This window comes from Perna viridis, chromosome 12 (assembly GCF_037379345.1).
Source record: "Perna viridis isolate PV_CMFRI_1.1 ecotype Kerala chromosome 12, ASM3737934v1, whole genome shotgun sequence".
NCBI classification, from domain to species: domain Eukaryota; kingdom Metazoa; phylum Mollusca; class Bivalvia; order Mytilida; family Mytilidae; genus Perna; species Perna viridis.
In genome coordinates, this window is record NC_142456.1 from 36,774,161 (window position 1) to 36,799,095 (window position 24,935).

Here is a 24,935-nt window from a genome sequence, read left to right on the forward strand (position 1 = left end):
TTCCAGCTGAATTTGTATTTACAATGTTTTCATTGCATGTATTATAGTCAACATGTTAAAGTTATTTAGCAGGTACTCTGGGTCATCTCTCCAAATTACAAATAAGAAATTATATTTTATAAATACGAACACCCACATTAAATGTAGTTTCCATATGCGTTATCAGGTTATCAAGATATGTTGATAGAAAATATTACGGGATATTACGGAATATTACGGGATATTACGGGTGAATACGTGTACCAGATTATACAAATCTATAATTATGATTCTTTCACCACAAATTAAAATGTAGAGGTTAAAAATTCCGTATATGTACAGAATGAGTTGGACTTACTTTACATTGAAAGAGGATTTTACATGATATTCCAGGAGAAAATAATTTTGAAAGATTTATAAGATATAGAGCTTCCTGTTTCTGTCGTAGCGGAAAAAACGTGACCAGGCCCCTGAAGTCCCCCCTTTGACCATTTTTGATATAAATTCGAACAAAACTTGGACAAAAATAAGCAAAAAGAAAACTTCTTTTTTTCTAGACCACCCTCTTTTCAAATTCTTGGGGTCGGCTTTTGTATGGCCAGAGTCCTTTCATATCTTTTAAACGTTATACACGCTTTGTGCATGTGTATTTATTTTTCTCGATACAAGTACATGTAATTGTGCTTATAACAGTCAGAAGAACAAGATAACCATATTGTCCATGTGACTTCTGATAATGAAGGAAAAACAATGATGATTTCTGGAGTACACCAAATAATGTCAAATTCCCTGAATATTGGCATACTTCTCACTCTGTATGTTAGATTTCTGTGATCATTCTAATACCGGTGACATGGATCTGTTTATATAATACTGTATATATGTACAATTCTGTGTCTGTCCGGTGTCTGAAAGTATAATTTTTAATGAATTTGATATTTAATAGTTTCGAATATAGAGGCGGATACAGCATTTTTGGTTTAGGGGGCGTTAATAGAATAAAATACCGAGCGAAGCGAGTCAAACAACGCGTGAAAAAAAATCAAGATTTCATACAATTTTTCCCAATTTTAGGGTGGGAACATTCACCCAGCATGCCCGTCCTTGGATCCGATCCTGGAGTAAAAACTAGCTTTGTTTTCTAGTTGAATTGTAAATCATAAATCAATTCGTGTATGGCATGGTGCTTGACAAATTAATATTTTATATATTTTAAGGATGCGATCCATTCAGAAAAGTATATGTTGTCATTATAGTTAAACGGGACCTGTTGTTTTGTGACGGCTATATGGAAATACATGTAAGTTGAAATTTTCAATTAATGTTAAAACTCATGTTGTTTTACTTGTGTTAAAATAAAGTTGGAGAAATCCATAGACAAAACACAGTCAAGCACACCAGCTGAACAACATGGTGCATAATAACCAATTGAGGGGAAACTGTAGACAAAATACACCCAGACACACAAACTGAACATTAGAAAACATACTGATCAGTTAGAAACAACAACTAAAGAAAAAGAAGCATACCGATCGGTGAAACGAAGAGAAAACTGTTACAGTAAACAAAACAGTAGGAAAAAACAAATGCAGAAAGGATGCACACTGATCGGTCAAACGAGGATAAATCCGTAGAAAAAAATCAGTAGGAAACAACAAGAACTTACCGAAATGTCACAAGAGAAGAATACAGAGAAAAAAACGCAATCGGAGAAACCAAATGTACATAGGGGAAACATACCGTTATACATGTAAAAATCAAACGAGAAATTCGTAGACAAAACTCAGTCAGAAATGTCAACTGAACCATTAAAAAAAACCTTGTAAACCAAGCAAAGATTTTATGATGAATTATATCCACAGAAACGAGCTGCAGGAATGTTTATGTAATCTTGAACATTTTCCAGTTTTTTTTGTCAGAAAAAAGCAAAGACCGTACCTTTTATTTTTGTTTTAAAATCTGTTTTATTGGCCTCTTGTGTTGTATACAGTAGTACTTACCATTTATATATCATTCATAAGGACTCTCACGGTCATATGGCTCTCGCTCATTGCCCTCATCATAGTAATATCCTGTGGAGAAAATTATCATCATCACCATGAAAAAGAAAATAAGAACGCTGAAAATTTGTTCAAAAACATTCACCATTGTGGTGCTTGTCTAATTATTGTTAAATTCAGGAATGCTCGGCGTCATTTTATAGTGTCGAGATGACTTGTCAATATTGTTAATGTTGTGAAACATTTCTTGCGTGATGTGTGACATCGTTGTGACACCTCAAACAAGGGAATTTTACAAGAAATACTCGATGAAAGGATTTAGTTAAATGTTTTTACATTTTTAGTTCTGTGCTAATTGATTTAACTAAGCAAAATATAGAAAAAAAACTATCTTGTTTGATTCGGTTCTTACACGTCCAATTTTACCATTTATATAGAAAGTTTGTATAGAATTTGCAAACAAGGTTGATGGCCTTTTTTTTAAATTAAAATCTTAAATCCGTGAAATATAATCGTGAGATGAGAACAGCTTTTAAACCACGCTCACATTAATTTGCTGTCTGATAAAACAGGCATTTTATCCTTTGTACATGAAGTTTATATCTTAATAAAATTAGTAGATTTGAAATACTCTATGATGATGACGTTGATTCAGAAGAAAATTAATCTGAAACTTTCAACGGATGAAATGCTCTTTATTATAAGAAGTTATTCATATGCCGAAAAAAAGCTGCAAAAAGTCCATTTGAAGAGTCATTGACAATAGAATCTGTTGTCTACCTAGGACTTGAATTTTTATGAGCAACTCGACTGGTGTTTTTAGAAAAGCAGATGGCGCTTAATTGCCCCACCGGTGCACCTGGTCCATGCTCCCAGTTTTTAGTGGAGTCTTTTGTTTCTTTGTATGTATTATTTAGGTTGTGTCATGTTCGTTGTTGTGTGTGTCTATTTTCCTTGTGTAGTCCTTTTTTAGGATTTTATTCCCGCTACAATCTTTTTCCCTTGATCAATCTTCCTTGCAGTTCCGTAAAATAACTTTGTCTTCATTGAGGTAATTATACTCATACTAAGTTAAAATTTAAGGGTGAATGATGCTTTACTAGGAAACAGTTTTAGGTGTGATAGCTTTATTTGACTTACAATGCATTCAAATTTATATAAGCCTATTCCTGAAACGTAAGGGTTTGAAAAACCGTTCATCCATACTCCAAATATATGGATGGCGCCAAGTGGAAAACCTTATCAGCCAACCTCTAGCCCGGCCTCTAGCACTGCTAGACTATCAATTAGCCATGATAATGTCAATAATTTGAGAGAGCAAGACAGTGTCTTATCTGGCTGTACAACAGTAGAGTATGTACTAACGGTTCATTCCACCTATTCCAACATTTTGAAATTTAAGTTAAAAAAACAAAAATTTCATGTTGGAATAGGTGGAATTATTGTGTAAACATTGGACAAACAATCGGATTAGCTTGTAAAAACATTATTTAATTGGTGATGTTAATTACAGGTAAAAAGGTGATTTTTGTAAGAATGTTAGAATTAATATGTTTTGTAAATGTATCCTTTGCTTACTTCAGTACAGTTACTTTTGATTTTTTTAATGTTTATTGGGAAACTGTGCTATAAAAACTGATTTTGTCTGATATTGTATTGTTGTATTCTGTTATATTTGTGATGACTTTGTCTGAATCATGCCTACTGGTATCTTCATGGAATAAATGATTTGAACATGAGAAAAAGAAATTAAAACTAAATAAATTCATTTTTTTTTATTTTGTACATTTGATTATATATAAACAACATATTGAACAACTAAATTATTTAGCACTAACAAAATTCTTTGATCAGTAAAGAAGCACAAATATAAACAAATTACTAAAATCATACTGCAATATTGCAAAAGTTAATTCAAGACAAAAAGCACAAATATACTGTTGAAACACAAATAAAACATAGTAAATTTCAGTCAATGTGTAACAAGTAAGATGCGGCATCAGCATACTGGACTGGTGTGAGTTCCTGGTTTTGAAGTCTGGTTTTCAGGTTGGCGAGTCTGTTGTCTATCTCTCTGTATTTTATTTTCTTTGGTACTCGTTTACCACCAGCTGAATACTGTATTAGAGTCAATGCGTGTATTGCTTCTTCTTGTTTGAGTAGTCGAACCATGTTGAAAATGTTCGGGTGTGGTGATTTTACAAGTTTCTTCAACTTCCCATGCCAACCTTCAAGGTGATTTGTAGTTCTGGGTCCCTCTGTGGCGTAGTGGTTCCAGAGGTTGCGATGGCCTTCAACCCAGTAGCTGGTGACGTAGTCGGTGAAACCTAAAGTGACAGTGTTGGTGTCAGCATCGTTGATGTCCTCAAGTGCATTAAACCATACGTCTTCAACAGTGTTTGGTGGTAGTAGTGGTAGTACAGCTGCTCTGCGAACTAGTTGGTGGACATACTCATCATCTTTGTATGCAGTTTGAAGGCCATGTTTCTGTGCATTTCTCCATATACACTGGGTGTAGTGGAAGAAACAACCTTTGATGTTGATGCCAGGGAATACTGCGTAGGCGGCATTGTGTACTGCTGTTTCGTAGTCTACAAACATGGTTGTCGGGTGAAGAGGAGTGTTGTTGGTGTTACATAGATCTTTGAAAACAACTGAGTAGTCGAATATACATTGGTTGTTCTTTACGGGCTTGGAATTTAAAGCCATTGTGGATCAGGTTCTGATTGCCTAGTCTGTTGGTGGTAAATCTAATGTCTAACTGTGCATTTGCCATGTTTTATTATGAATGACTACAGAATGGCTGACCCTCACTATTTAAGCTCATTTTAAAGCTTGGGATGTTCAGCTTTGAACTGACAGTTGGCATCAAGATAAAAGTGAATACTATTCATAAATCATTAAAATAAATTAAAAAGTAATAAGCTTGGCTTCATCAACCAAAACCAGCTTGGCATTGTCAATTATTGGCATGTTAAATGGTAGAAAGTTAAAATGGTTTTAAAAAGTTTAACATAATTTCTATTTTTATTTTAATAAAACATATTCCTCATTTTCTTATATTATTAGAATTTAATTCATTTTCACTCAAAATTTATTTTGTAGGAAAATTTATAAACAGTAATTTTTCATATTTAATTCTCAGGTAAATTTTACCTGTAAAACTAATTAATTACTAATTATTGTAACAACATATTAGGCTATAACAACATCTATTGTTCTCAGCATGTTGGAATAGGTAGAATATGTAATTTCAAAATGTTGGAATAGCTAGAAGACACCGTACTAACCACTCTTACAAATCTTTAATTACTTAACCCTCCATTGACTGTACTGTCAGTCTTTGTATACATCGTGAGGCACATTTATGAAGTCGCAAATTTAAAGTTAATTGAGAAAAAAATGAGGTATTAAAGTCATTTATTTTATTTTATAAATAAATAAGTAAATAAATAAATGAAATTCTTCACAAATCACACTCCCGAAAAATTTCCTTGCCTTGCTTGGCTTGGTCTTTACTTCTAGTTAATCCCCAAAAATAAAATCTGGATCCGTTCCTGATTACAATTTAAGCCGCTTAAACATAAACTCTGGCGCGCATTTTTTCGCCACCGTTCATAGTAAATTTGGGACGAGTTTACATTGGAGCGATTTGTAACACTAACCGGAAGTTATGGTGTTGTCGTGATTTTAAATAGAACGTTGTAGGTTCAATGTACAATATTTTTACTAACTGTGATTGTAGCATGATATATCTGATGACATAGTTATGCAAAGTCATGTTCTGATAACTTATTTAACCCATAAGATAGAAAAACGCATTTTAGCACGTGATAATGATTACTTTTCCACTGGTGTCAATGGTTAACCGGCAACCGGATGTTTTTGTCATAAATGTTAAGTGTTCCATATTGAGTCTAGATACTAGGAAAACTTGATTTTTGTTTTTATTTTTTGAAACAGGACGATAACCTAGTCACTTTGTTTTCACCAAAAGTAAGCAATTTTCTACAATCATGGCATTAGTATCATACTACGAATACATTACTGTCATTACTTCAATACTTGATTATATTATATACTTGCACATCACAAGTCCGAATTTCCTCTGACCCTGCAACCCTCTTCTTTTTTATTTGGATATTGATATGTCAGGTTTAGTATCCAAATAAAAAAGAGGAGGGTTGCAGGGTCACAGGAAATTCGGACTAAGGCATTTGACTGACTTGTTTCATATAAAAAAATACCCCCTCCCTTGTAAAAGGAAGTAATGGGGTAAAAAAATTACATGAAAGAAGTTCTCATGTCACACATGAATTTGTCAAAAATAATTATCAGTAAAAGAGACTGAAAAAAAAATCCCAGTAGGCCAGTTGGAAATTAAATGGCCATACCCCCCACCAACCATGCATCTATGATGTAAGAAAATTTTATTTTGACCCCTTTAAATTTATCAACTTCTCAAATGATGACAATATGCTTCTATCCCCCCCCAACTAATCAAAATGAATATTAAGCATATTGTTAACTGTAAGTTTTGTTGGATAAAATATTTCTAAGATGAGCCAACGGCACTTCATTAAAGCTTAAAAATACATCTCTGGCAATTATTCAGTTCAATAATATTCTATTATTTCTGCAAATGAAAGTAAAATCTATTCTTCAAATAATTCAACTATAAATTTGAGGGACTCCTTTTTGGCATTGATTTATGTTTATTAATAAATCTGCATTTAAATACGGAATTTAGTAATGTGCAACAAAGCTTTAAATGTGTTAAGCATGTTCCATTTAATGCACTTACAGTATCGGTCACAATTTCCATTCTATCATTAATAGTTTATGATAAATAAACGGGAGGTGAAAAATAGTGATTATAACCAAGTGAAATTGGTGGGAAAATTCAAATTGATAAAAAGTGTCTAATTTGGGAAGTCATATGGAAATTATTTTCTGACTCTGAAATTAGTTTTATTTGGGTATTATTATCTTGTAGAATAAATACTCTGATAAAATAGTTTTTGAATGTAAATGCAAATCAGACTTTGGAAAATTTTTTAAAATTGGGACTAAGTTGAAATGGAACAAAATTTGTAAGATTGATGCTGTTTAATTATTGACTATATTTTTAGTTTGGGAAATGTTTGTTTGCAGTTTTTGAATTTTTTTTCATGCTACAATTTTTACTAGAAAATAAAACCTCCAGTGCTAACAGCACTTTGATTCCATCGTTTTCACAACTATACGTACATGCATGAGTTTTCATTCAATATTATCTGAACTTTCTACATGTATAAGTTGTATTATTGTAAAGTATATAATTTATATTATACATGTATGTATTTCTTGTGCTTTGTTTTGTGTATGTAGGATTCTGTGAAGATAATGTGGTGTGTTAATCATTGATTGAAATTTATTTGTCTTTCTTTCAAGACTTAATCCATTTCAGGTTGGTAACTGGGAATGACTACATTCATTGGTAAACTTGTCAGGAAAAAGTATGTTGACTTGGCAACTGTGACCGACACCAAACTTGCTAGATGCCTCACAACCTTTGATTTAACAGCATTAGGTTAGAGATCCTTTTTATTAAGGTGTATGGGCAATAATTATTTTTCCAAAATCTGTAAATATTTGGAAAATTTCGAAGTTATACTTATGAAGGGACCAAAGGTATCCATATGGGTTTTAAAAAAGTTTAGGTATCAGGAGATTAAATTTATTCTATGTTACCATGGTAATCATGAAAAGGAACAATAGACAATGTTAATCTGATCAAATTTATAGTTTTTACACATGTAAATGTGCCCTGAGCAGGTCCAGGTGTCAAAAGAATTGGCCCGCAGCTGCACTAAGTTTGTCGTTAAAGGTGAGTAAATAGTGCTCAGGAACCTAGCCGGGAGCTAGGCGCTCTGCCCACAGAGCATTTGGGATGTGTGCCCCTGGTGGTGGAATGGGATATCCCTGGCATATATCTAGGGGTTGTCACCCTAAAATACGGAAAACCTGACCGCAAACCATAGTGGTGTGCCGTGTTGGGAAAGATGCCACGTTCCTCGCACATTAAAGAACCCTGTTGTGGTATTCAATAGGAGTAGGAACCTTTGCGCTCCGCCACTGGAGGCTAAATTACCCGTCCCTAAGCATCCCCCTTTTTCTAGTGGCAATAAAAATTTGTCGACCCTATTATTCTTGTGTCCCATCCCTTGTTTAATGTTATCATCATTCATGTTCATTTTATCATCCATTTCATGTTCATCGCCTGAATATAGCTTAAATATTGCTGCTTGGGCGTTAAACCCCAACAAACAATCAATCATACATATGTAAATGTTGAGCCTGTATTGAACAAATGTCTCCATAAAAAACAAATTATCACACCCAAAAAATTGAAAATACTTTGATGTTTCTTCAATATACTGGTACTGCATGATGTTTTGGAAGTGGAGAGATCCGTTCATACATGTATGAACGGCCGAAAATAGCTGTTAAATCCTTATAATTCTATCCAACAGTTAAAGTTACCCTCTTAGAGCCTTAGTTGGTTATATTGATACACTGTGTTAATGTTTACGCTTCAATACATACACATTCCTTTGCACATGTATTGGAGTGTGGATGAATATTTACACACAACCAGCTGCACAACGACAGTGAAGGCGGCTAGTTGGCATTGAAAAATACGAGATGTAAACAATTCTACAGGAATATAATTATTAAGAAAATACAACAAGGAAGAAGGAAAATTACAACAAGGTGTTTTCAAGAGTTCAGTCAGACTCAGTTATAAGTTTTTTTCCCAGAGCTGAAAATTACTCTCTGTAAACAAACTTGACCGGTAAAATCAGTGTGCATGTAATAAACTATTCTTACGGCTGTATTATGCCGTTCAGTTCATTGCCACACTCTTTCAAAGTACTGGGCCACCATATTGGTTTCAAATTCACTGGCCTTCATGCATGTATGAATGATCTGGCAAAGTTCATGAATGTATGAACTTTCTGGCAATGACGTTCTCGACCAATCAAAAACGGCTATAAGCATGAATAATCCCATGATTAGAATTCTACAGATGTGAGATGGAAACTTTTAAACAACCAAGATACTTTCAGGTAGGAATTACCTCCAGTAGTTAGAACTATCAGTTTTACTGTGAAACCTGTCTTAAACAAATCCTTAATTATCAGGAAAAAAAAAATTGTTTTATACAGACATTTTTAAAGTGTGATTAAATCAATTCCAATGTCTTTTCAACCTTAAAAAAACCCAAACACACATCTTAACCCAACAAGTTTAATGTTTAGATAGGTTCACAATGGCATCTGTGTGTATAATCTGACACTTCGGTCAGTCCTAAGTTTAGTTATGTCTTGCATTATTATATGACCACCAAAATAAATTTTCAGTTGTATACTGGTATAGTTGTTGGTGACTGCTGGCATCTGTTAACTTTAGTTTATTTACGATAACTGAAGTAAAACTTATCCAGTTTAAAAAAAAAAAAATTCTTCACATTGTTCCTAGGACTGGGACTTATACTTTTTGGAGGTTTTTGCCCCATCCCTTTTGAAAATAAGGGGCTCAAAGGTGGCAAATGGGTGTATCATTAAAACTGACAGGAAAAACTTATTGTTGATCTGATTTTTTTACCTGCAGGTTGTAAACAACATTATAATTATACACCGTGTTCATTTAAAATATTTCCTCTGATTTTCCTCCTATATTACTTGTGTAACAGTACCATTTTTCTAGGATGGTATATATTTAAGAAAGAATTAAAAAAAAAAATGCCAAAAAAAATTTGAACACATATTTTCATCATGACCACCTGATATTGTATGTATAATATTTATTACCATACACCCACATTATTCATGTAATTCATACAAATATGTGCACATCTGTAGTAGTGCATGATAGTTGCACCCAATTCACATGTTACACGATATTTGCATCATACATTGTACAAACTTTTTAATGTACATGAACATGTACTTGTATTTTAAAACTTTTACATGATTTTTATGGTAATCTTTTCATGTATTTGATGTATAAATGTATATTGGTAAATGTGAAGTGTTTTTTTTTTATTATTTACATGTATTTATCTAATTTGATCAGTTTAAGAGCCTGTTAAAATTTATTTTGGCCACATTGCATTCTAAGTGAGTAAAAAACAATGGTTTGTGGTTGACCTTCTTCTCCATCATGGCATGGAATGTGAAACTGATAAAAGCTGTCAGAACTAAAGTTTCTCCTACAAAGTAAGAGGTTGGAATTGTTGCTCCATACTCCAACACCTTACAGGTTGGAATAAGTCAGGAAATAGCTTGACCAACAACCTATAGCACTCACTAATAAAATGTAATTTTATACTTACCAGGTATAGGAAGTACATTGGGAGCAGGAATTTATGTGGTTGCTGGGCAGGTTGCTAAGGAGAAGGCTGGACCTGCTGTTGTTTTGTCATTCTTCATTGCTGCAGTAGCCTCTGTATTGGCAGGTAACATCTTCTCACATTCTTTTCATTTAGTGTTTTTATTAATAAACTGAATTTAAATTGAAAAAAATGAAAGATAAAATGAAAATTTAGCAACAATATGAATGATTTTTTTTTCAAATACATAGCTAGAATTTATTAGATATAAAAGCATTCAATTTTCTGTTGTACATTTCTTCTAAATCAGTAATTTCAAGTGGAATTTAATGCTTGAACAGAAAAAAGGGGAATCATTTTCTAATGAGTCAAGATCTGTGATTTACAATGTAGATAAAAAGCTTTGTTTTTTCTTTTCTCTTTGACCCATTGATCAGGAAACTAGAATGCAGTTGGCCTTAGAAATCAGGTTCCATATTGTTCTCTTAAAGGATATTAACTTTATCAACATGTACTTTCTGGAACCAATATATTGAATTCAGGAAGAGAGAACACAGATAATTTAAACATTTGGCTTCATTTTCAACTTTCTGTTGGTGGGGTACCAATTTTCTTGGTTATTCGTGGGAAACAGTGAAATTTGGTTCCCAACGAAACGGATATTTCTATTGATATGTATCCTAAAAACCTGTAGAATCCATGAACTTGTGTTCCTTCCTAATCCACAAAATTGGTAACCACAAATTACAGTACTTTCATAGTATTAAAAATACTGATGGTTTGAAAAATTTTGAATGCCACTAGTATTTCTATACGAAATAGTATTGTAAGTATTAAGTGTGACTTCATAACATTATCTGTAGGTCTATGCTATGCAGAGTTTGGTGCGAGAGTCCCTAAGACTGGGTCAGCATATGTGTATAGCTATGTGACTGTTGGGGAGTTTATAGCTTTTATCATTGGATGGAATCTTATACTGGAGTATGTCATAGGTAGGTTATCTACAGGTTTAGTAAACATACATGTAATATATTTTAGGTTTTGCCTATGTGGGACAGAGCTTTCTGTTCTCAAAAAATGACTTTGTTGATAATGTGCCACCATTATAGAGGAAAGTGAACTTTTATTGTCCATATGAATGGGCCTGTAAGGGCATGATACATTACATACATTAATATTATAACATAACACTACATTAAACTTATTAAAATTATAAACAAAATGAAGAACTATAATGACTGATTTACCACAAAGTACAATGTGGGATGTCAGGTACTACAGAGATGAGGCAGGGATTAAAATATATTAATGTTCCAACCATAGATATGGAGTGATGGCTTGTCCAACAGAAATGTGTGAGATTTTCTTGATCACTGCTCAGTGCCTGCATTAAGAACTATAATGACTGATTTACCACAAAGTACAATGTGGGATGTCAGGTACTACAGAGATGAGGCAGGGATTAAAATATATTAATGTTCCAACCATAGATATGGAGTGATGGCTTGTCCAACAGAAATGTGTGAGATTTTCTTGATCACTGCTCAGTGCCTGCATTAAAAATTCCAACAATCACTTCCAAATTGCATGTAATTTCTGACAGAAGAATTTTGAGCTATTTATGTTTGGGGTCCCATACATTTATATGTTCTAATCCCAAGACTTTAGTGCAGGTGAATGTAAAAATCTGTAAAATAGTAATTTTGATACATAAAAAAAATTGAACTGTGTATTGTTGATAAGCATCATAACAACCTCAATACACTTTGTAGTGAAGATCTTGTATGCTTTAGAAATGTTCCTGCCATTTTTATTGCCATAAAAAAAAATGTCCAAATTATCCCTCTTCACAATGCATGTTATCCCAAATCTACCATCTGTTACCTGAGTATTTGCTAGGTGTGTTGATTGCATAATTCAATAGGAAAAAAGTTTCCAATAAAATGTATAACTGTTACTGTCCAAAAATGCTTGAGAATCAAGAATGTATATATATGAGAACCAAGAATGTACATGTATGAATGACCTAATTTTGTATTTAGGTTATACACTGGTGCATTTGTTGTCTTTTCCGGACTTGACTTTTTATGAGCAGCTCGGCATGTGTCTCTAGAAAAAGAGAGGATGCTTACCCTACCGGTGCACCTGGTCCATGCTCCAAGTTTTTAGTGGAGTTCAAGTTGCTCATTTACTTTTGTTGCTTTGTATGTATGATTTTATTTACTTTATGTTCTTTGTTGTGTGTGTCTGTTTTCCATGTCTGGTCTTTGTCCCTGGATTACATTCCTTTGATTTCTCCTAGAATCTTGGTTCATTTGATTACTCTTTCACCATATTTGGTTTTTTTTCTGTTTTTGTTTCCCTGTATAGACTTGATAGACTGGCAAAATACTTTTAACATTTGTTTTACATTTTTCTGTTTTCAGGTACTGCAAGTGTGGCAAGAGCATGGAGTTCCTACTTCGATTCTCTTATCAACAAAACCATCCAGCATTTTTTCTTGGACAATATGCCAATGGATGTTGGAGGACTTTCTCCATATCCAGATTTTTTTGCCTTTGCCATAACATTTCTATTAACTTGTAAGTTGGTGTATCAACTAGTTGTGTATACTGTTAAAGATAAAAGGGAGATAATTATTTTTTACCGGATTTATTAAACCCTTATGTGTATTCTAACATTGTGTTGGAGTATGGTTATTATTATAAAACAGTTCTCTAGGATTCCCTGTCACCCATAGCAAGTGTTATTGTGGTTAGGAAAAGTTATTAAATATATCCCACTTTCCCTTTGGTACAATGTGGGTGAAAAACGTGAATTAATGACCACAGGTGCTTGTTTCTATCAATGTGGGGAAACACTATCAAAAGGGGTTGACTATCAATGAACAAAGTAGTGTTTCCCCACAGAACAAGTGCCTATGTTTTTGACATGATTTTGTAGTTTTGTAAACAGATATTGAAAGTGGGGTAGTTATTTTTTTTCAAGGAGACCTAAATTTTTCAGAATTCTTTTTACAGTGGTACAGTACCTGAACCGATACGTGCAACAAAAATTGCAATCGGTCATCGGTCACTGATCATTTTCTGGTCATTCGTCAATCTGTCAAACTGATCCATTAAACCGGTGATTGCATCACGTCACCACAGAGCAGTCACTGTATTTTACGTTTTTTCTTGTTTTCTCTGTTAATTTTACACATATTTACATAATGCAATAGATTTAAACATCAATTTATACTTTTATTTTACATTTCTTTTATTTCAAATAGATCTTACACCATTTTACATAAAAAAAACTGCGATCTGATCGGTCGTCGGTCATCAATCCGTCAGTGATCAATTAGTCAACAGTCATTGATCTGTCAAATTGTTGCGCGTATCGGTTCAAGGACTGTACAAGAACATCCTGTATTTACATGACTAAACTGTATTTGTTTGCAGTTTGCATATAAAAGAAGCTTGTTTATAAGGTTCCGTTGTAAGAAGCTCTTTGAAGATAACGAGTTGTTCAGAATAAAATAGATTTCAAATTTCTGCAGTGAAAAGAGTTTTATCAAAGACCAAACAAAAGTATACATTTGATTTTATGAATTGCCAGTCAAATGTTGTGTGTGACCATGGTAGTTATTTACTGCCTGAGTTCCTTATTAAGCCCAAGTATATAAATTGTATTCCTTCTGACACCAGGTATAGGATACATATAGAATAATAATAGTTTAAAAATTGAGACTGAAAATGTCAAAGTGAGCTTGATAAAGCAAGATTTGATGTTCTGTTAAGATGTTATAAATGAACATTTTTCTCTTTATTAACGACACAGTCTATTTGAAGTAACTTAGTCATTTTGAAGTTACTGAATTTTTTTTAATATCATGATTAAGTTGAGAAAGACAACATCAGGCATTGTAAACTGCGGAAAAAACAATACCTGGTAAAGTTGCCAATAGAAATATGGATATAGAAGGTCATTTATCACCATCCTGTCAAGAGAACACATAATCATCTGGATTCCTTTTTTTATTCCGCCACTAGGCAGAATGGGACATAGATATAAAGGTATTCATCTTTCTGTCCATCCGTGCATCCATTCGATTCATCACACTTGTGAATGCAACTCGTTGGAAATCACTTCACAGATTTTGTTCAAATTTTGTAGGCTTGTTTGTCACCATATGAAGTTGATCATATTGCACAACCATTTTGAATTGACAAATTTTACCAGAGTTATATGGGACTTTTGCACTTCAACCTTTTTGTAGCGACAGGGACATATGGCTATGAGTTCCTTGTTGATTTTACATTTGGGTGAGGAACACCAGATTACTTTAGTATATGATATTTCACTGCATATAATTTCAGGTATTTTAGCCGTTGGTGTAAAAGAGTCCTCAACATTTAACAACATATTTACTGGTGTAAATTTATTAGTTGTAACTTATGTAATTGTGTGTGGAGCATTTAAAGCAGATATTCACAACTGGTCCCTTGGAGAGAAAGAGGTGAGAAAATTCAATTATTTTTTTAATCAAAACTGTCCATAATTTAAAATTATTCTTCGCACTAATCACTAATAGTCTGTAATTAAAAAAAAAACAATTATACAGTTTCATGTTCTTAAGTAGCACTCTAGATAAGAATCATGCAAAATGTAATATATGATCGGAAAAGCTACATATTTTTATTTTTGATATTCTGTTAAAAATATTATGGTAAACAGAAATTAACATGTCGCTCTTCACTTAGGCCTTGTTCTTAGGAGGAAAAAATCATATAGAATGTACTGTAGAATTCAAAATAAAGGGAGATAACTCTATGACGTTTAAATACAATAGAAACTGTACAATTTTCAATGTGGATTATCTCCTAAGAGCAGACAAATTGCAATGAATAATAATGCATGTCATCATGTAGACCTATAAAGTAACTTAATATCAAAAATAAACATGTGTAGCCTTTTTTGTGTGTATCGCATATTACAGAATTTTCATGATTTTTACAATGACTACTACTTCATTGCTTTGTCAAATTTTTTTCCTCCATTTAAAATGATTCTATTCTTAGATTGGCAATCGAACAACTGCAGGATCTGGAGGATTTTTACCATTTGGGTTCTCTGGAATGATGGCTGGTGCTGCCACCTGCTTCTACGCTTTTGTAGGATTTGATTGCATTGCCACTACAGGTTTGAATATACTTCATGGATTTGAACATATGACTTTTGTTTGTCTATGAGTTGTTTTTCTTCAAATTGTCTGTTATGCAAAATCATATGATAAATTATCTGAATTCTTTATTTAAATTCTTCATGAAGATCTGAATTTGATACTGGACATTTTAACCAGTGAAGTGTTGCGCTATACTGATCTGAACATAATTTTATTGGACCTCACATTTAAAACTAGTCTTTTAAGTTCTGGAACAATACTGGACTTCTGTGGAGGCCAAATTTTCCTGACCTAATGCCATTTTCAGGGTTTTAAGTGCAGGACCAACAAAACTTGCTAACTGCAATTTGTCCGTGTCAGAAAATATGACAAAGGTGATGGGATAATAAAGGGTCTTATTGGCCTAAAATTCAACTAAAAATTGTGTTGAATAATTTAATTGTGAATTTGGAGACTTGAATTCATCACAAATGAGAAATCATAAAGACTTCCGATTATTCTTGCATTGAAAGGGCAAAAAAATAAGTTTACCGATATTCAGATATTCATTCAAATGTTGTACATTTTGGTCACTTTCTGGTCATATTTTTGGCAAGGAAATGAAGTCCACACCCAAGAAACAACTTCACATTTAGTGAATACATTCATTATTACATAGTTTATCATTTGTGAAAATATAAAGTTGTTTCTTTGGTGTGGTAATAATTTTCTGGATGTAAATATGCCTAAAAAAAAACAACAAAATTTCCAATTCTCAGCAGTATTTGCTGAATGATGTAAAATCATGGCACTATTATGACATCATTCCAATGAACTGAAGCCACAAATTATTATTTTTCCTTATATTTATGTATTTTACTATGTTATGAAGAACTTTAGTGTTATTGCAACAAAGTTGATATTTTTAGGCAATTTTCATAGCTTGACGCCCCTACACCTTATCTGTACACCTGCAAGGCAGATGACATTCAGTATATTGTGCACATGAACTGCATTAAAAAATAAAGGTGATCGACTCAACATGTATAGTATTTAAGTTTTGCCAGATGCGTTTTCCACAAGTCATAAAGTGATTTATTTGATTTTTATAGATAGTACAAAGGCTTTTAAATATTGTTCATTCCATTGACATCTATAATTGAAGCATCTGTTGCTATGAAATTTAAAAATAGATGTTGAGCAGCTTACAATGTACATATGGCTGTCAGATATGCATGCACAAAATTCACACCGATGATACTTAAAGAAATTTCATGAACATGATTCGCATTATTGGCACTATTTTTCATTTTACCCCCTTCCTCCAACCACTCACGTAAATGAATTCAGAATACAAAATGTATAGCATTTGCTATTAAGAAATAACTTTGAGCATTTTCCCCAATACCTATTATAAAAAAACAAAAATGCCTTCCCAATTACCTTGACAAACTTTTAAAAAGTATATCTTAGCAGTTAAAAAAGTTCTAAATCCTAATCCTTATTGACTAGAAACCACTTAAAATTTTCAATCTGTGGGAAAAAAATACACTTAACAATATCAATAAAGGTGACAGGGCATTAAGCAATGAATATGGCCCAAATATATTAATATGTTGAAATAACAGAAATTGTTCAAAATATAGTAAATTATATAAATATTAGGAAAACAGATGTTCTGTGTAAGTGCCATTAGTTCATTGTAATGACTCCATAATGGTGCCATGATTATATGTCATTAAGCAAAGTCAGCAGAGAATTGTAAATTTTGTGGGTTTTTTTTGGGGAGATATTTACATCTTGAACTACATGTATGTCCTCATCCAAGAAACAACATTCTATTTTTACATATGATAAACTATGCAATAATAATGTGTATTGTCTAAATATGAAGTTGTTTCTTGGGTGTGGACACCTTTTCTCAGCCAAAAATATGACCGGAAAATGACAGAAAAGTACAAAATTGACAGAATATCTGAATTTTAGTATTAAAACTTCTGAAACAAAGGGATACAATTTTCATACATTTCTATCAAATGCAAAATATAAAAAAATTGGCAAGGTGATTTGTGGTAATGCCATAGAGTTTCTCACTAACAATTTGTTTTGTGTATTTATATAGGTGAAGAAGCCAAAAATCCTCAGAAAGCAATCCCGATCAGTATTGTAGTTTCTCTTTTGGCCATATTCCTGGCTTACACTGGTATGTCAATGATCTTGACCTTGATGTGGCCATATTATGACCTTGACAATGATGCTCCATTACCACAAGTTTTTCATGATGTTGGATGGGATGTTGCTAAATATGTTATAGCCGTGGGTGCTGTATGTGGGCTTTCTACAAGGTACATTTTATTTATCTTGATGGTAAAATTTACTTTTTATTACACAGAAAAAAGAAGTTCTTGACAGAAAGTTTTTTGATAGGATTTTATCTTAGTAATTATGTTATTTAAGGAGGTAGACCTAGGATAAGGGACATAACTCTTGAAATCAGTAATGTTTGTATCATCTGATTCAATTTCACCAAAGCCTTTCTTTTGAAACAGAATGAAATCAGTCCAAGTTATTTTGATGCTTTCATTCGATTGATGTAAAATAGTGAATACAAACGTTCCAATGATTTGGAAGAGTTGTGTCCCTTACTTTAGGTCTACCTCCTTAACTTTCAGCACCTATAAAGGGTGAAAATGTTTAATTATCATGTGATTTAGCCCATGTATTTTGTGTATTTGGTCTGTAATATATTGTTTCATAATTTCCCTCTTTTTATAGTCTATTAGGGGCCATGTTTCCGTTGCCAAGAGTGATATATGCCATGGCAACAGATGGATTGATATTCAGGTTTCTTGCCAATGTCAACCAAAGATTCCAGACACCTTTGTTGGCTACTTTTCTGTCTGGCATATTTGCAGGTACTAGTGATAATCTGTTTAATTATAGTCATACAACACCTTAATTAATATAAACTGTCATACGACACCTTAATTAACATATACTACCCATTTACACAATACACCATCAAATCTTTCCACAAGAAAAAAAGGTTTTCCCACCATTTTACATTTTCCAAATTTTTGATGAGAAGCTGGTTCTCCTTGAGCTTCTTAATTGAAATAACAAATGTATTTCTCCACTCTCAATGCTAAAATAAAGATTTTAACATGACAGCCATGGCTTCCATGTTGAAAATTTTAATTTTACCATCATAGTTAAGAAATAATTTAAAAAAAAACTGTTACTGAAATAGCTAGAATCTATAGATAGATGTAGCTGTTCACCAAAGAATCAGGCATGGATTATTTTTTTTAGTCTAAAGTTAAATATTTCCATTTTTAAGGATACTGGTTCATAGTATTTTGTGAAGAATGCTCTAGAATATTGAAATTCACCAAACTATTTATATAGTCTGTCATGTATACAGTTTCTGGATAAAAATCAGTTGAATACATTATCATTATACCCCCACGAAGCTTGGAGTATTTTCATGTAGTGAGCATACTGTTTGTCTGTGTCAGTCCTAATTTGCAACTCCTGTGAAATCGCATAATGGAATTTGATGAATCTTTCACATATTCCTTATTACATTATGCCATTGTGCAGGTCTTATGTTTTCGTTATTCCATTTGAATGACTTTTAGGGTTTTCCTTATGCAATACATGGACTTTCTCATTGGTTGACCAAGGGAAGACTATTTTCTTTTTTGCAACTTCTCTCAATGTGCTGTATCAAATATGATTAATTTTGTTATCTTTTGCACCTCGTACAGTCCCTCAACCGATCTGCAAAACTATTTGACGGATTTATGAACACTGACTGATTGATCGTTGACAGTTTGATAACTTGATGACAGGTTACCAATGTGATTGCAATTTTGTTATGTAAAATAATGGATTATTGGTTAATGTAAATTTATGAATTTCAACTGGAACAAATCCAATATACTGCCTCATTGAATTTACCCTAAATATAAGATATTAAATCCACATATTGTATTTTGTTAAAAATAAAACAAATGTAAAATATAAATAATTTGTTGATGTTTAAATCTTTTGTATTATGTAAATATGTGTAAAAATTGAAACAAAACATCCGTAAAATATATTGACAATGCAGTTGTCAAGTGATGCGATGACCAGTTTTATGGATTGTTTTGGCGGATCAATGACTGATTGGAAACTGATCAATGATTGATGACCGATCGCAATCTTAGTTGCACAGATTGGTTCAGGTACTGTTTTTTGTTTTTCCAAAACAGCTTTTATTCCTAATAATAAATGTATATCAATGCTATATATAGGAACAATGGCAACATTATTTGATCTCCAAGAACTGGTTGATATGATGTCAATTGGAACACTTCTAGCCTATACACTAGTAGCCTTGTGTGTTCTTATACTGAGGTAGGTAGGATTAGCCTATACACTATTGGTCCTATGTGTATTAAAACTGAGGTGGGTAGGCATAGCCTTTACACCAGTAACCTTGTTTGTTCTTATACTGAGGTAGGGAGGATTACCTATACACTAGTGGTTCTATGTGTTCTAAAACTGAGGTGGGTAGGCATAGCCTTTACACCTGTAACCTTGTTTGTTCTTATACTGAGGTAGGTAGGATAAGCCTATACACTAGTGGGCCTATGTGTTGTAATACTGAGGTGAGTTGGATTAGCCTTTACACCAGTAACCGTGTGTGTTCTTATACTGAGCTAGGTAGGATTAGCCTATACACTAGTAGCCTTGTTTGTTCTAATACTGAGGTAGGTAGGATTAGCCTATACACTAGTGGTCCTATGTGTTCTAAAACTGAGGTGGGTAGGCATAGTCTTTACACCAGTACCCTTGTTTGTTCTTATACTGAGGTAGGTAGGATTAGCCTATACACTGGTGGTCCTATGTGTTCTAATACTGAGGAGGGTATGAATAGCCTATACACTAGTGGTTTTTTTGTGTTCTAAAACTGAGATGGGTAGGAATAGCCTATACACTAGTGGTCCTTTGTGTTCTAATATTGAGGTGGGTAGGAATAGCCTATACACTAGTGGGCCTATCTGTTCTAATACTGAGGTGAGTTGGATTAGCCTTTACACCAGTAACCTTATGTGTTCTTATACTGAGCTAGGTAGGATTAGCCTATACACTAGTAGCCTTGTTTGTTCTTATACTGAGATAGTTAGGATTAGCCTATACACTAGTAGCCTTGTTTGTTCTTATACTGAGCTAGGTAGGATTAGCCTATACACTAGTAGCCTTGTTTGTTCTTATACTGAGATAGTTAGGATTAGCCTATACACTAGTGGCCCTACGTGTTCTAAAACTGAGGTGTGTAGGAATAGCCTATACACTAGTTTTCCTTTGTGTTCTAATACTGAGGTGGGTAGGAATAGTCTATACACTAGTGGTCATTTGTGTTCTAAAACTGAGATGGGTAGGAATAGCCTATACACTAGTGGTCCTTTGTGTTCTAATATTGAGGTGGGTAGGAATAGCCTATACACTAGTGGTCCTATGTGTTCTAATACTGAGGAGGGTAGGAATAGCCTATACACTAGCAGCCTTGTTTGTTCTTATACTATGGTAGGTAGGATTAGCATATACACTAGTGGTCCTTTGTGTTTTAATACTGAAAAGGGTAGGAATAGCCTATACACTAGTGGTCCTTTGTGTTATAATTCTGAGGTAGGTGGGATTTACCTATACACTAGTAGTCTGATGTGTACTTATACTGAAGTAAATAGCATTAAAAAACAATTGTGTTAAGCATGACCGAAAAAAAAAGATTGGTAAGGTCAGATCACTAGTTATTATGATTTTAGGTTTTGCCTACTCAAATTACATTTTACTTTGTCAATAATACAATGCTATGTTGTTATATCGCTGATGTCTCGACCAACTGGAGTCACTTCCTATAATGCACACTGTTTGTCCGCATTCAAAGTTCAAACAATCACATGTGAAACGCATATGTCATTTCCATTATATCTATACCTATGTAACTTTGCAGTAGGTTTTGTTAAGACATGTTATATAGTTGTGCATAATTCTAGAAATTCTAGATCCACCAAATTTTGTGAAAATTGTACCTCTTTGAACTTTAGAACAGAATTACAGACATACAAAATTAAATTGCTCTTTATTTTCAGGTATAAAGTGAAATGTATAGAATCCAAAAAAGTGTTATCAGAAGATACTTCAATGTAAGAAATTAATTATACATTATAACAATGAGACATCTGGGTCTGGTGTCAGCTTTCATATACCTGCTTTCAGCAATCACAAGCTTTTGTACCTTGTCATGCCTTAACAAATGTAACAGTCATCACAAAAGCCAAATTCAAATTTGCTTCAAATTGTAAGGCCAAGAAAAAATAATACGTCTGTTTCCTGCTACCCTTTCTACCCTAGTTTTTTTTTGCCTACCCTAAAACATTTGATGGCCATTTTTGATCAAGCACCATTAAAGTTAAGTTTGTTTCCCCATTAACTCAATGTAAAATGTTTTTGAAATATGAAATAATTTTTCCACCTATCTATCTTCTTGTTTTCTGATTGGTGGCAGGAAACGAGACTTTTATTTTTTGGCCTAAAATGCAGCAGAAGACTAAAATTTTGAATGTCAAGCCATGTTTGGTTTATATATATGTTTTTACTATACTTTTTATTGTAGTTTCATTTTAATTCATTTAGAGTCATTTTTTAAATTTAAAGTAAGTCATTATGAGAAAAAAAAACAAATTTTTATCTAAATAGCTCACAATTAAAACTATTTATAGAATCATAATACAACAAATATAATGGGCTTATCATTAGAAAAAATAATACAAACATTCCCTACACAATAGGGAAACACTATGATATTGGGTTATCAAGTAATCTTTTATCAGTAAAAGAAAAGAATTTGTACAGTGAAGCCTGACTAAACTGAACCCCTTTTGGATTTTAAATTTGCTTCAGTTTAGGAGGTAGCCCTAAGTTAAGGGACACAACTCTTACAAATCATTGGAATGTTTGTATTCATCATTTTATATCACTTCATGTAAGCATCAAAGTAATTTGGATTAATTTCAATCTGTTTCAAATTAAAGCTTGAAAGACTTTGGTGAAATTGAATATATACAAACTTATCACTGATTTCAAGAGTTATGCCCCTTACCGTAGGTCTGTCTCCTTAAGATAGGTGTTCAGTTCACAAAGATTCTAAATTTATTCAAACTAATTTGAAAGACAATATAATATGACTGGTTTAGACAGGTTTTCAGATTTTGCAAGGGTTTGGTTTAAACAGCTTTTACTGTATAATTATTCTGTAGTGGTTCCAATAACTTTTAACTATGAAAAGCAATTTATACTGCAACTGTTTAATTTGAACAGTCAAAATGAATGGACTATATTTATATGTGATATAAGATCACTGACTGAATATGACGCTGTTTTGACATCAAGAAAATTACATTGTTGCCTGGATGTCATCTGTTTTAAATCAAAAACACTGTTCTTTGAAACATTATTTCATTCAAAATTTTATTGCAGTATAATTACAATAACAATGCACTGACAACAAAAACTTTGATATATGAATTAAACTTGAACATGTGAAATGCTCAGTAGAGCCTCTCATTTTCCACCAGTTCTAAGCCTCATTCCTATATCAGTTTTAAGTCAAGTCAGTGCACTGTTATTGTCTATTTATTCTCACAGAAAAAGAATAATTTGTGCTTAAAACCTCTGATCCAATTATATAAGCAAGCTTTGTGCTTGGCACAGCTGCCAATGCTTCCTTTTTTATTCCTAAAAAATACCATAGAATATTATGTAATGCTGTGAAAGTACTTATATTTATGGGTTTCAATAGTCAACTGCCAACCAACTTATTTTGTGATTTTTGCAAGGATTGTAACTTATTAGACAATAAATTTTGATTCTTTGAAATAGCAATGGTCCTAATTACACAAGTACTTATTGATTTCATGATAAGATATAGTATTGGTTTCCTTATTTGATTATTTGTATAAATTTGATTTAAATCGTTGACAAGTTTTTATTCTGAAAGAAAAAATAAACCATCTTTTGAAGGTTTTATGGACCACTTTCACATTCATTGTTTATGTCAAACTGGCTTGCAGTTTTATATTAGACAAAGAAAAGATATTGGATTTGAAGGCTATAATAAGAATTGTAAAAGTTGTGTGGAAATATGTCTTTGAACATAAAAATATCAGAAAGTCTTCTTATCAAATTTCTGTTCCCTTGGCTTGACCCATTGCATTGTCTCCTGATCTTATGCCTGTTGACCCCAGTTGACCTCAATATAATTGAAGAAATTTTTCGGAACAGAAGTGAATGTGAAAGTTGTATACTGTATAACCTGACTTTTTAATTGGATATCTCATTCTTTTATAAAAAAAAAAATAATTGCATACATGAGTCAGTGTACATTTTCATTTCATCAACTTCTGATTTTTTGTTGGCATGGTAACATCATATTTGCCATCCACCTTATTGATAAAAACACAAAAGACTGGTACCCACAAATAACAGTACTCTCACAGTATTATTGGGGCTTCTCTTCCATAGTCAAAATGAAATGTCATCTAGTCAATCCTTATTACACAGTAGTAGGAAAGGAGACAGTTACCTAAAGAGGATGTTCATAAGAAATACAGAACAGAAAACACCAACCAAAGAGACAGAGAAAATGACAGAAACAAGTATAGCAATATTATGTGAGTACGTTTTTAATACAGTGAAACCTGTCTTAAATGAACCCCATCTTGGACTGAGATATTTGTTTAGTTAAGGCAGGTGTTTTGTTTACAAAGAGTCAGAACATATTGAAACTGATATAATTGGATTTCAGATGTTTGGTTTAAAAAGGTTATTAGTTTACCCAGAAATCAGTTTAGACAGGTATTACTGTACTGTGAAATTTGTCCAAATCAAACCCCATTGTTTCTGTTAAGACAGGTATTCAGTTTACGGAGGTTTGAAATACATTTGAATGGACATAATTTGGACTAGATAAAAAGTGTCTGGTTTGGACAGGTTTTTGGGTTAGACAGGTTTCACTGTCCTATGATTTAGACTGCCTTTGATGGACAAAGATATTTATATTTAAATTACAACTGTGTTTATGTTGCAACATTATCTTACTTTATATGTATTTAAGTCTTGTCACATGACATGTGGTTTCACAAGAATGGGTCCAAGTCTACCAGTCAAGTGCATGGAAATTACTCATTTACAGGGTTCAAGAAATAAAAGCGAAGAAATCTTTCTCTTGTAAAAAAAAATTATAAAAACTGATGAAAATTCAATTCACATGATAATAATGTTAAGAAAGGCAATAAATACAAGATTTTGCATTGTAATGCAGTGCTCCAAGGTCCCAGAAGTAAACAAAAAAATGTGGATCGGTCTTTGGATTTCAATATGT

At 32.8% G+C, this 24,935-nt stretch overlaps 2 protein-coding genes and 1 long non-coding RNA gene across 8 annotated transcripts in view; 1 reads left to right on the forward strand and 2 right to left on the reverse strand.

Moving 5' to 3' along the window:
* LOC148602169 (uncharacterized) lies at positions 1 to 6,842 on the reverse strand. The gene is made up of 3 exons (XR_015917271.1): positions 6,784 to 6,842; positions 1,980 to 2,051; positions 1 to 887 (listed from the first exon to the last, which is right to left on the reverse strand). It is a non-coding gene; the product is annotated as an uncharacterized LOC148602169 (long non-coding RNA).
* On the reverse strand, positions 3,848 to 5,297 carry LOC148602170 (uncharacterized). The gene has a single exon (XM_088555727.1). It carries the CDS (start codon positions 4,686 to 4,688, stop codon positions 3,948 to 3,950), a length of 741 nt encoding a protein of 246 aa, XP_088411853.1. The 5' UTR covers positions 4,689 to 5,297; the 3' UTR covers positions 3,848 to 3,947.
* LOC148602171 (high affinity cationic amino acid transporter 1-like) overlaps positions 5,633 to 24,935 on the forward strand; it is a 27,135-nt gene continuing 7,832 nt past the window's right edge. The window contains exons 1-12 of one of the 6 annotated variants that reach the window (XM_088556250.1): positions 5,633 to 5,683; positions 7,429 to 7,551; positions 10,363 to 10,482; positions 11,220 to 11,348; positions 12,783 to 12,938; positions 14,718 to 14,857; positions 15,420 to 15,540; positions 17,625 to 17,847; positions 18,278 to 18,417; positions 19,804 to 19,906; positions 21,646 to 21,699; positions 24,116 to 24,225. In XM_088556250.1, the coding sequence (XP_088412376.1) occupies positions 7,443 to 7,551; positions 10,363 to 10,482; positions 11,220 to 11,348; positions 12,783 to 12,938; positions 14,718 to 14,857; positions 15,420 to 15,540; positions 17,625 to 17,847; positions 18,278 to 18,417; positions 19,804 to 19,906; positions 21,646 to 21,699; positions 24,116 to 24,225 (1,405 nt within the window). In that variant the 5' untranslated portion in view covers positions 5,633 to 5,683; positions 7,429 to 7,442. Of the gene's footprint in view, positions 5,684 to 5,761; positions 5,976 to 7,428; positions 7,552 to 10,362; positions 10,483 to 11,219; positions 11,349 to 11,729; positions 11,879 to 12,782; positions 12,939 to 14,717; positions 14,858 to 15,419; positions 15,541 to 17,624; positions 17,848 to 18,277; positions 18,418 to 19,803; positions 19,907 to 21,645; positions 21,700 to 24,076; positions 24,226 to 24,935 lie in introns of those variants that run through there. The other 5 variants (XM_088556248.1, XM_088556251.1, XM_088556249.1 and 2 more) reach the window with 5 other exon arrangements.

What these genes read in the sequence shown, in the direction of transcription:
- LOC148602170 (XM_088555727.1), bottom strand. Translation starts at nt 4,688, where the DNA reads ATGGCTTTAAATTCCAAGCCCGTAAAGAACAACCAATGTATATTCGAC.